The 13120-nt window shown below is 44.2% G+C and overlaps 1 protein-coding gene across 1 annotated transcript; it reads right to left on the reverse strand.

Annotated features, from left to right (window-relative positions):
* Window positions 1-2680: 2680 nt before the first annotated feature.
* On the reverse strand, window positions 2681-12766 carry LOC116679286 (N-acetylglucosamine-1-phosphodiester alpha-N-acetylglucosaminidase). The gene is made up of 4 exons (XM_032508965.1): window positions 12573-12766; window positions 9847-10052; window positions 7468-7735; window positions 2681-2921 (listed from the first exon to the last, which is right to left on the reverse strand). The coding sequence occupies exons 1-4, from the start codon at window positions 12653-12655 to the stop codon at window positions 2720-2722; spliced, it is 759 nt and encodes a 252-aa protein (XP_032364856.1). The 5' UTR covers window positions 12656-12766; the 3' UTR covers window positions 2681-2719.
* Between the last annotated feature and the right edge of the window lie 354 nt (window positions 12767-13120).

Raw genomic sequence — 13120 nt, forward strand, 5'->3', positions numbered from 1 at the left:
GTTGGGTCCTTGTAAATTCTGGAGTGTGGTCTAGACCTGCTCTATCTGTAAAGGGTCTCCAGATAACTCTTGTTATGAATTGATACTATAAATAAAATTGAACTGAATTTATTCACACAATGCTCCTTCATTTAGACAGCGATATGTTGTTGACAGACTGTAGCAGCATTATGTAAACGATGATAGGTCAGTTCTGGGAAAACCTCCTCCTCATTTGTTGCATAACAAGTCTGTAACAATAAAAAGGTGCTTGCAGTTATAGAAGTTGCTGTGAACTTTGGCTTAATCTTGTTCCTGTTAATCAAACATGGCAGTGTCAGGTCACAGACGAGTTTCTGTGTCATGCAAACACGGCACGGCTCCGACATGAAGTTATTAAGTTACACTCAATGAGTGCTGAACTCAAGCTGATCTGGTTGCTGTGCTGAGGTCAGGTTAAGTGATCCTGGACCAGGGGAGAGGGGGTTTGGAAAGAAGCATTGGTGAGTTATTGTAACTGTCTATTCAGGAGAAACCTTGATTATCTCTGGAAAGATAAACCTGGTTTATTGGCAGTCTGCGTCTGTCACTTTGGCAACTTATTACCCTAAAACCAAGGGCATAAGTTTTGGGTTCAACATGTCTGCATGTGTTGAAACAAAAGGGTACAAACACATTGGAAAAAGCAACAAAAAAGGAAAGAAATCAATTTAAAAAAAGGTGACAAAATTGACTGAGAAAAACCCTTCAAAAAGGGCATCAACAATTCAGACAATAATGTAAAAAAAAACTTGAAAAACAGCAAAAAATGCACAAAAAAGCAACAAAAAAATTAAAAAAAAAGGAACAACAAATTTGGAACAAGCCCAGCTCGGATTAGTTGGGGGGGGGGGGGGGGGGGTCGTGGGGGGGGTTTGCCCTCCGGACTCGAGCTTGAGCCCTTCTACTCCCAGTTGTACGCCCCACAGCTCCGTCAAGAACAGACCCGGCGTGTACTTATTGCGTAACGGAAGAAATATATCTTTTTAGATAAAACCGATGTTGACTTCTTTTGGGGACGTCATTTGAAATTGGGAAATATTTGAAGTTGGGGAAAATAAAAAAAGGTAAGAAATTGTCACATATTGCAATGTGTCTAACCCTCGTGTTGTCTTCACCTCCGGGACCCTCTCGTGTCCCTCGAGTCAAACTGACCCGGGGGGACTTATTTGGGGTTTTAAAAACAACTCTGAAATAACATTTTACTTTATAATCTATTAACAAATATATCTTTATCTCAGTTTCCAACAGCTGAGATGACATCTATGTTCAGGGAATGCATCAGTCTCTACTAGCACACTATTAAACATGGAAGTGGGGTTTGTTGTCGTGTCTTTTTTTTAATGTTAAAAATCCACTATGGAAACAACAGAAGTGGTCATTTCTAAAATAATATTCTGAGTTGAGTCAGGAATACATGTTAATCACAGGAAATAAGGAAAGGACGCTGATTTCAGGTAGAAAACATGGAACTTGGACCATTTTTCTTCTTCTAAAAATTTGAAATGGGTCAATTTGACCCGAATTCCATACAAGGGTTAAAATCTCAATTGTATTGTATTGTGATGATATCGTATCGTGAGGCGTCTGGTGACCCCCCCCCCCCCCCCCCCCCCCTAAACAAAAGGAAACTCCGGACCTGATTTTTCAGACATTGTCCGGAGTTCAATCTTAACAACAGCTTTATTTATTTTCTGATTGATTCTTCCTCGTTTCTCAAAGACGGTCGTTTGAAGCTGTGGTGGAGAGGAGGTCTCTAAACAAACTGTTATCTATCATGGAGAACCCCGATGTAGTATGTATTATACTATACTAATAATGCACTATACTATATATTATACTATACTAATACTGCACTAAGTGCAACCTGCACAACTGGTTTATTTACATTTTAGCATATTATTTAAGCAGTTGCACATTTTGTTTTCCCGTCCTGAATGTTTTCACATATTCAAATATTTGTTCTTCTATTTTATTCCTATTATTATTATTATTTCATGTATACTGTATGTATGTATATTTTTCCTAGTATCTCACTTATTTTTATATTCTGTGTTGTGTGACTGATGTACGTGTGCTGCTGTAACACCCTAATTTCCCATTTTTTTGGGGATCAAAACATATCTATCTATCTATCCATCCATCCATCCATCTATCCATCTATCTATCCATCTATCCATCTATCCATCTATCCATCTATCTATCTATCTATATATCTATCTATCTATATATCTATCTATCTATATATCCATCCATCTATCTATCCATCCGTCTATCTATCCATCTATCCATCTATCCATCTATCATCTATATATCTATATATCTATCTATCTATATATCTATATATCCATCTATCTATATATCCATCTATCTATATATCCATCCATCTATCTATCCATCCATCTATCTATCTATCTATCAATATATCTATCTATCCATCTATCTATCCATCTATCTATCCATCTATCCATCTATCCCTCTATATATCCATCTATCTATCTATCTATCTATCTATCTATCTATCTATCTATCTATCTATCTATCTATCTATCTATCTATCTATCCCTCTATATATCCATACATCTATCTATCTATCCCTCTATATATCCATCCATCTATCCATCTATCCATCTATCCATCCATCCATCTATCTATCTTCCGTCGTGTTTGATTGGCCCAAAACGTCGCCGACTCTTCCAGACTACAACCTCTGCAGGCTGACAGGAAGTAGTTTCCCTGTGTGTGTAAGTGTACAGTGCGTACCCGTCTCCTGTGTCTCGTCGCACTCGGCCTCCAGGCTCTGGTTGATGTAAACCTCGCCGTCCCTCAACAGCCACACCACGCCGCTGACCAGCTGGACGAACGGGTTGGACTGGTCCAACACGTCGTCCTGGGACAGATACCTACGGGGACGGATGGGGGGACAGAACAGCGGGATGGCTCATTACCATGTAATGAAGATTTCACAACCCTAATATAGTGTCAATATATCTCTGAATCACACGTCTCGCGATGGTAAACGTTGTGTAGATTAGCCGTGTTGCATTTACTGACTTAACCCTTGTGTTGTCCTCGGGTCAAACTAACTCGTTTTAAAGTGTTTTATGTCAGAAATATGGATTCTTTCAACCAAATTGCCCAAAGATAACATGGATGATTCCATACAACATTCTCCAGGTAAAATGAATGAAAATTTCATGTCGTTTAAATAGAAAATGCACCTGCGCCCGTCTTCGCACCCCTGGGCATGCTGGTCTTACAGGGAGGTGTGTTCAGGTGCAGTCTGGGCGTGCTGGTCTTACAGGGAGGTGTGTTCAGGTGCATTCTGGGCGTGCCGGTCTTACAGGGAGGTGTGTTCAGGTGCATTCTGGGCGTGCTGGTCTAACAGGGAGGTGTGTTCTGGTGCATTCTGGGCATGCTGGTCTTACAGGGAGGTGTGTTCAGGTGCAGTCTGGGCGTGCTGGTCTTACAGGGAGGTGTGTTCAGGTGCATTCTGGGCGTGCTGGTCTTACAGGGAGGTGGTTCAGGTGCAGTCTGGGCGTGCTGGTCTTACAGGAGGTGTGTTCAGGTGCATTCTGGGCGTGCTGGTCTTACAGGAGGTGTGTTCAGGTGCAGTCTGGGCGTGCTGGTCTTACAGGGAGGTGTGTTCAGGTGCATTCTGGGCGTGCTGGTCTTACAGGGAGGTGTGTTCAAGTGCAGTCTGGGCGTGCTGGTCTTACAGGGAGGTGTGTTCAGGTGCATTCTGGGCGTGCTGGTCTTACAGGGAGGTGTGTTCAGGTGCAGTCTGGGCGTGCTGGTCTTACAGGGAGGTGTGTTCAGGTGCATTCTGGGCGTGCTGGTCTTACAGGGAGGTGTGTTCAGGTGCAGTCTGGGCGTGCTGGTCTTACAGGGAGGTGTGTTCAGGTGCATTCTGGGTGTGCTGGTCTTACAGGGAGGTGTGTTCAGGTTCATTCTGGGCGTGCCGGTCTTACAGGGAGGTGTGTTCAGGTGCAGTCTGGGCGTGCTGGTCTTACAGGGAGGTGTGTTCAGGTGCATTCTGGGTGTGTTGGTCTTACAGGGAGGTGTGTTCAGGTGCAGTCTGGGCGTGCTGGTCTTACAGGGAGGTGTGTTCAGGTGCATTCCGGGCGTGCTGGTCTTACAAGGAGGTGTGTTCAGGTGCATTCTGGGCATGCCGGTCTTACAGGGTGGTGTGTTCAGGTGCATTCTGGGTGTGTTGGTCTTACAGGGAGGTGTGTTCAGGTGCATTCTGGGCATGCCGGTCTTACAGGGTGGTGTGTTCAGGTGCATTCTGGGCATGCTGGTCTTACAGGTGAGGTGTGTTCAGGTGCAGTATGGGCGTATTGCTATCTTGAGGCAGCAGAAAGTGATCACGCCATTGACCAACAAAAACCTGGTCTAAGTCAATAATGCAGCATCTCGTTGTTATTTTAACAGAGCATTAGTAAAACATGCTTAGGCTTATGCACAGCACGCACACTATGCTTGTTACACACGCACGCCGCGCGCGCGCGCGCGCACACCCACACACACACCCACACACACACACACACACACACACACACACACACACACACACACAACACACACACACACACACACACACACACACACACACACCACACCACACACACACACACACCACACACACACACACACACACATGCAGAAGATTAAAAATGATAATATTATGGTGCAAATCCGACATCATAATATCAATGTAAGGCAGAAATGTGCCTGGCTTTTAAAGGGAACTGGAGATGACCTCTGATTGGTTGATTGCATGTTACCCCCAAAACACACCTATGATTATGATTAATGAAGACCCTAAGTACAACTCTTTAGGACCACGCGGCCGGGGCACGGACCCTTTTTTTCCTGCCGTCAAACTAGAAAGAGTGGATTTGGACCCCAAATTGCATGCTGTGGCGCTCTGTGGTGCATCGTGGGTGTCTGAGTTTGTCGTTGAAGGTGCTCCTCAGACTGAGTAGTGTATTGTGGAGTGGGTGGGAGGGAGGAGTTGTCCAGGATGGAGTGTACTTTGGAGAGCATCCTCCAAAAGTGCACATTTTATTTAGGAAATGTAGTGAAGTAAAAGTGAAAGTTTTCAGATAGAAAAATAACAAAGTAAAGAGACGTAAAAATTCATAAAAAGTAAAAAGAATGTGTACTCTTGTGTCACATTACAAGGTTCAGGACAACAAATGACAGGTTGTAACATGTTTTTGGTGTGTGTGTGTGTGTGTGTGTGTGTGTGTGGTGTGTGTGTGTGTGTGTGTGTGTGTGTGTGTGTGTGTGTGTGTGTATAAGAAGTATACATGTTGATTTCTTTGAGCTTGACTTTCTCTGGCTGTTTGACCGTTGCATCATTCTGGACAGAGTTTACTGACCTCAGGTATCAAACAAACAGCTTAATATACTTTTCATGGTTTACAGAGCGCATGTGTCAGCATGTGTGTGTGTTGTTTGCATAGTATGTGTGTGTGTGGGTGTGTGTGTGTGTGTGTGTGTGTGTGTGTGTGTGTGTGTGTGTGTGTGTGTGTGTGTGTGTTGTTTGCGTGGTGTGCACGTGTCGACCTCACTGTGGCATTATACATATCCAGTTCTATCCCTGTGGAGGATTCAAGGAATTACTTATTTCTCAATATATTTCTAAAAATCTGCCTTTTTAAAGATTTTTATGGGGGCATTTCAGGCCTTTATTTGTACAGGACAGCGCTATATATGGGCGCCCGCTCTACCAAGTGAGCTACCCAGGCGCCCATCTGTCTTTTTTTTTTTTTTTAAACGTTGGGGGAATGTCTAGTGAGCAGCATTTGAACACAAGTTTTTTGTGTGTTTTTCATCAGTTCATGTGAAAGCAGGTACACGTTTAGACTGGTGCAACAGTGAGTCATGTTGACATGAACACGTCATCTGGGGGATGCTTGTTTTTCAGCCGTTTGTTAAAACTGAACCGGACGTTATGAGTTACTGGTCCGTGCAAACAGGAAGTCACTGATTTGCAAATGTGGTTCAGATGAAAAGGACAGCGGCACAGTCAAACGTGACGAGAGAGGATAGATCAGAAATGTGAGATCAGGTGCAGAGAGACTGGAAGGAGTTTGAAGGTGGGGGATAATAACTCTCCAGAGGAATTTAGGCCAGTGTCTTATCAAAATAACATTTTTTGACGTTTTCAACACTACGTAACACCAACTTTTTAACTTTCGTTTTACAGTTATTTTGGAATTTATGGTCCATAAAGCTCCTTTATAGGAAATTATACCTAATGTTTGAGTTAGAAAAGCAGAAATTAGGAATTATTGAGACTAAAATTAAAGGAATGGATGTTGATGATAATCACAGACTGGAATATGTAAACTTTTACTCAATACTATTTCAACAACACTTCACTTTGTTTTACAATGCTATAAAATAGAATAAGACCCAAAATTAATGAAAGTAGAGATTTGTACTTGGCAAAGAGCGTTGGAATCAATCATGTTATTTTGGGGAATTAAAAAGACATTGATATAGGACAACATGAGGACAACATGGGGACAACATGAGGACAACATGAGGACAACATGAAGACAACATGAGGACAACATGAGGACAGCATGAAGACAACATGAGGACAACATGAAGACAACATTAGACAACATGAGGACAACATGAGGACAACATGAGGACAAGATGAGGACAACATGAGGACAACATGGGGACAACATGAAGACAACATTAAGACAACATGAGGACAACATGAGGGCAACATGAAGAGAACATGAGGACAACATGAAGACAACATGAGGACAACATGAGGGCAACATGAAGGCAACATGAAGACAACATGAGGGCAACATGAGGACAACATGAAGAACACATGAGGAAAACATGAGGGCAACATGAGGGCAACATGAGGGCAACATGAGGGCAACATGAGGGCAACATGAGGACAACATGAAGACTACATGAAGACAACATGAGGACAACATGAGGGCAACATGAGGACAACATGAGGGCAACATGAGGACAACATGAGGACAACATGAAGACTACATGAAGACAACATGAGGACAACATGAGGGCAACATGAGGACAACATGAGGACAACATGAGGGCAACATGAGGGCAACATGAGGGCAACATGAGGACAACATGAGGACAACATGAAGACAACATGAGGACAACATGAGGGCAACATGAGGACAACATGAGGGTTATAAAAGCCCAAAACTCTGTTTTCCATATCTACACATCAACAATTAATTGTGAGTTTTTAAACATCTTCACCCTGGAGGGAGTTTTCCCAAAAAAATCAGATTTCCCTAACCCTAAAACGCAGTTTGTGTGTGGACGAAAGGCCAAACCCAGAAAAAAAAGCTAAAATATCTTGCTAGGTTGTGGACCAGGTAAGTAAAATGTAGCTTAAAGTTTGGGACCATAGTTGGAGTCCTTGAGAAGTCTTACCCGAACACCAGGGTGCCGTCCTTCCTGATGCCGAACTGTGCGTTCTGCAGCCCTCCGCTGTCCTGCACCATCCTGCCGTCGCTCACCACGTTGCCCAGACACCGGCCCGTGGACGTGCTGAAGAAGCCGGCGTTCTGGGCGTAGAGACACCCGGCAGCCTCGGCCGTCTCCTCCACCGGGGCCCTCTGCTTCATCCCGCAGCCGCCCGGCCCGCCCGGCTCCAGCACCGACACCGTCCTCAGGGGGTCGCGCACCGTCGTTATGTGGCCTGGGAGCAAAGACACGGAGATGTGCATCAGGGACGGAAAGACAAAACTGACTAGAGCTGCAGAGAAATCCCCCCAAACGATGCACTTGTCTGTACTGTGTCAATCAACAAAAATAATAATTTATCAATTAACCATTTGAGTCGGTTATCGAGCCAAAATTGCTCATCATTCTCGGTTTCTAGCTTCTTAAAAGAAGGTTTTCTGCTTTTGCTCTCCATCCATCTATCATCCATCTTCATCCCCTTATCCGGTATCGGGTCTCGGGGGCAGCAGGTTCAGCAGGGGACCCCAAACTTCCCTTTCCCGAGCCACATCAACCAGCTCCGACTGGGGGATCCTGAGGCGTTCCCAGGCCAGGTTGGAGATATAATCCCTCCACCTAGTCCTGGGTCTTCCCCGAGGCCTCCTCCCAGCTGGACGTCCCTCCACCTAGTCCTGGGTCTTCCCCGGGGCCTCCTCCCAGCTGGACGTCCCTCCACCTAGTCCTGGGTGTTCCCCGAGGCCTCCTCCCAGCTGGACGTCCCTTCATCTAGTCCTGGGTCTTCCCCGAGGCCTCCTCCCAGCTGGACGTCCCTCCACCTAGTCCTGGGTGTTCCCCGAGGCCTCCTCCCAGCTGGACGTCCCTTCATCTAGTCCTGGGTCTTCCCCGAGGCCTCCTCCCAGCTGGACGTGCCTGGACCACCTCCCTAGGGACCCCCCCAGGAGGCATCCATACCAGATGCCAGAACCACCTCAACTGGCTCCTTTAGACGTGAAGGAGCAGCGGCTCTACTCCGACCCCCCCACGGAGGACTGGGCTTCTCATCCGATCTCTAAGGGGGACCAGTCACCTTTTCAGAGCTTTTTCTCTGTATATCTGAATGTGCTTTGGCTTTTTGGACTGTTGGTCGGACACAAAAAAGACGTCAAAAGATGTCACGCCCGACTCAATTTTGTGAAATTTTCATAGAATAAACAGATTTATTGATAATACAGATACTAGGTGGTTATCTCTTTTTGAAAACAACGAAAGTGCAAAGGTGTTTCGGACTGACAAAGCAAGACATTTGAAGACATCTCCTTGGACTTTGAGAAACTGGGATGAAGTTTTTTGACTATTTTCTGACACTTTCAACCATGTTATGAGCATTGCCGTTGCATAGTCTGTCCACCAGAGGACGCTCTACAATGTCCCTGTTAGTGATGGCGTTGCATAGTCTGTCCACCAGAGGACGCTCTACAACGTCCCTGTTAGTGATGGCGTTGCATAGTCTGTCCACCAGAGGACGCTCTACAACGTCCCTGTTAGTGATGGCGTTGCATAGTCTGTCCACCAGAGGACGCTCTACAACGTCCCTGTTAGTGATGGCGTTGCATAGTCTGTCCACCAGAGGACGCTCTACAAGTCCCTGTTAGTGATGGCGTTGCATAGTCTGTCCACCAGAGGACGCTCTACAACGTCCCTGTTAGTGATGGCATTGCATAGTCTGTCCACAGAGGACGCTCTACAACGTCCCTGTTAGTGATGGCGTTGCATAGTCTGTCCACCAGAGGACGCTCTACATCGTCCCTGTTAGTGATGGCGTTGCATAGTCTGTCCACCAGAGGACGCTCTACAACGTCCCTGTTAGTGATGGTGTTGCATAGTCTGTCCACCAGAGGACGCTCTATTAACATTTTGTCAATGTGTTTTTGTTCAAAAGACTTTCAAAAGGTTTCATGTCTTAAGTTTGTATTTTTTTTACAGTTTATCAGAACTTTAACATATTTTGATGTTCTGTTGTGACAATCACAGAAATTATCATATTATTTTAGTGACAACTCGTAAATAACTTCAAGTAACTAATGTTAGGGAAATCTGTTCACGTTTCCGGATTAAAAAAAATCGTATTTTTATATAACCAAATATTCATATCAGTATCTGCCTTAAAAACCCTTTATCGGTCGGGCTCTGGTACACGTGTCTTGTAACCAATTTCAATGTCAGTTCAATGTCAGGGAGTGAATGATAAAGCGAGGGATCATTAAATCAGAGGTCCATCAAACACACCTCAGACCTCAGGGTCTTTAAGCTATCTGGAGTTATTTTAAGTAAGTTATTTTAGTAACTTGTGACTCCTCCGTCACTCACCATAAACCATCCTGGAGCTCCTCGGCACGTCGGACACGAACGCCGTGGACTCGGCCACCGGCAGCCCGCCGTCGCGGCTGGAGGGGTGGCTCTCGTAGGTGCTGTTGCCGTGGACGACGGACTGACAGTCTCTGACGTGGCGGTGGGGACGGGACGGGCCGTGGCCGTGGGCGTACGGCTGCAGGACGTCGTCGCCCATGGAGACGCTACGATGGACACAATGAAAAATAAAACAGGTTTGTTAAATGTTTTTAAAGACATACAAGAAAAAATGTGTTTAGGATATGCTGGTTTATTACTTGAATTATTTTACATTTTAACATAGGGGGTGTATACTTATGCCCCCTGTATTTTAACATAGGGGGTGTATACTTATGCCCCTGTATTTTAACATAGGGGGGTGTATACTTATGCCCCTGTATTTTAACATAGGGGGGTGTATACTTATGCCCCCTGTATTTAACATAGGGGGGTGTATACTTATGTCCCTGTATTTTACATAGGGGGGTGTATACTTATGTCCCTGTATTTTAACATAGGGGGGTGTATACTTATGTCCCTGTATTTTAACATAGGGGGTGTATACTTATGTCCCTGTATTTTAACATAGGGGGTGTATACTTATGTCCCTGTATTTAACATAGGGGGGTGTATACTTATGCCCCTGTATTTTAACATAGGGGGGTGTATACTATGCCCCCTGTATTTTAACATGGGGGGGTGTATACTATGCCCTGTATTTTAACATAGGGGGTGTATACTTATGTCCCTGTATTTTAACATAGGGGGGTGTATACTTATGCCCCTGTATTTTAACATAGGGGGGTGTATACTTATGCCCCTGTATATAACATAGGGGGGTGTATACTTATGCCCCCTGTATTTTAACATAGGGGGTGTATACTTATGTCCCTGTATTTAACATAGGGGGTGTATACTTATGCCCCTGTATTTTAACATGGGGGGGGTGTATACTTATGCCCCCTGATTTTAACATAGGGGGGTGTATACTTATGTCCCTGTATTTTAACATAGGGGGGTGTATACTTATGTCCCTGTATTTTAACATAGGGGGGTGTATACTTATGCCCCTGTATTTAACATAGGGGGTGTATACTTATGCCCCCTGTATTTTAACATAGGGGGTGTATACTTATGCCCCCTGTATTTTAACATAGGGGGGTGTATACTTATGCCCCCTGTATTTTAACATAGGGGGTGTATACTTATGCCCCCTGTATTTTAACATAGGGGGGTGTATACTTATGCCCCTGTATTTTAACATAGGGGGTGTATACTTATGCCCCTTATTTTAACATAGGGGGGTGTATACTTATGCCCCTGTATTTTAACATAGGGGGTGTATACTTATGCCCCTGTATTTTAACATAGGGGGGGTGTATACTTATGCCCCTGTATTTTAACATAGGGGGGTGTATACTTATGCCCCTGTATTTTAATAGGGGGTGTATACTTATGCCCCTGTATTTTAACATGGGGGGGGTGTACTTATTCCCCCTGTATTTTAACATGGGGGGGTGTACTCATGCCCCCTGTATTTTAACATAGGGGGGTGTATACTTATGCCCCTGTATTTAACATGGGGGGTGTATACTTATGCCCCTGTATTTTAACATAGGGGGTGTATACTTATGCCACTGTATTTTAACATAGGGGGTGTATACTTATGCCACCTGTATTTTAACATAGGGGGTGTATACTTATGCCCCCTGTATTTTAACATAGGGGGTGTATACTTATGCCCCTGTATTTTAATTCAGAACATTTATTTATTTATGAAACATTATTCATTCACAAAGTGTCTTTAAAAGATTGGATTTTCCTAATTTTTTTTTAATTAAGACATTAAGATCAATTTCCAAAAGATGTATTTTTATTCCTCTTTTTAGTCAACTTTAACCTGGGGGGGGGGGGGGGTAAACTTTCTCAAGCCCCTGTACATAGACAGTCCAGTAAACCCACTACAGTACACGAGACTACACCACTGATGATGGTGGAGGAGTTTTTGTTCCTGTGATTATCATCCGACAGCGCCATCTTGGGGCCAAAGTGTCCAACTGCAGCAACATTAACACACTCGTGTTTCCTTGAGGAATGAAACCAAAACCTGATCTTGGGACTAACAATGACCCAGTGCAGTACCCAGGGCCCTCATGTGAGGAGGGCCCAAAAAGATGCAAGAATGAATAGCTGGGGATGAAGTTAGGGGCCCGTAGAAAATGACTTTCTTACAGGGGCCACAATGTTGTGCTACGCCTGTTTCAATCAAATCAGCTGTTTATGATTAAATAAACTGATAATTGTTCACTTTGTTATTTATTTTGTTGCTTCCACGCCCCATGCTGTACTGTGTATTACTTGTTGTTACTGCCACCCATCATAACTAAAGGCCGCGGTGTGTTCAGGGTCCGTCTATCAAACTTTGTGAACTTTGCACTCAACAACTCCGATAAGATCTTAAAAGTTTGCTAAAGACAAATTGTTGCCCAACAGCTGTTTAAATATATTAGCACGAACTTGTGAACTTAGTTTGTTTATGGAAGGATTATTAGGTTAACTATCACTATTTTAACCAAGCTAACTTAACTGTCACTTAAGAGGAAATTAAACAAGTTTGGGCAGACTTCTCTAAATCTTCAGGCTAGGCTAACAGCTAGCCAGGCTAGCATTAGCCGTTAGCTTAAAACAGGAACCGTTGGTCTTACCGAGTGTTTCCGGTCTCGGACAGCCGGACGCAGAGCCCCAGCAGCAGCCACACAAGCGGACATTTGACCGACGCTGTTGCCATATGAGGAGGAGGAAAACCAGCCTGCCAAACTCCCCTCTTCCCCTGCTGGTTCCTACATTATCCAGCTAGCGCTCAATAGCGAAAGTAAACAAACGAATCGCGCCGTTGGCGTAACTTCCGGTTACTTAACAAAATAAAAGCCGCAATCGGGGATAATTCCATTTAAAACTTCATTTCTGAGCATAGACTGCTTACAAGAAAAATACATAGATATTTAAAATGTGAAATAATATTTATATTTTTTAATTGTCTGACTTACAACTGGGGAGTGCGGACCTGTGTGAGTTGTCACTAGAATATTTGCTGCTCTAATTTTGGCGGCAGTATAGTTCAACTTCCGGTAACGTTATGGCTAACCTGCTAATTTTAGTTTGTGAGTTAAACATAACATGTTCCTCATATATGGTCGTTGTTATTCCACGTGACAGTTTTCAGGCGTGTCAATGCATGATTAACATAGACAGA

Source organism: Etheostoma spectabile, unplaced genomic scaffold (genome assembly GCF_008692095.1).
Source record: "Etheostoma spectabile isolate EspeVRDwgs_2016 unplaced genomic scaffold, UIUC_Espe_1.0 scaffold00010132, whole genome shotgun sequence".
In the NCBI taxonomy this organism is placed as follows: domain Eukaryota; kingdom Metazoa; phylum Chordata; class Actinopteri; order Perciformes; family Percidae; genus Etheostoma; species Etheostoma spectabile.

What these genes read in the sequence shown, in the direction of transcription:
- LOC116679286 (XM_032508965.1), bottom strand. Translation starts at nt 12,655, where the DNA reads ATGGCAACAGCGTCGGTCAAATGTCCGCTTGTGTGGCTGCTGCTGGGG. An exon ending in TCCGAGACCGGAAACACTCG is followed by an intron (nt 10,053 to 12,572) that starts GTAAGACCAACG and finishes TGTCCATCGTAG; the next exon opens with CGTCTCCATGGGCGACGACG. An exon ending in GAGCTCCAGGATGGTTTATG is followed by an intron (nt 7,736 to 9,846) that starts GTGAGTGACGGA and finishes CTTTGCTCCCAG; the next exon opens with GCCACATAACGACGGTGCGC.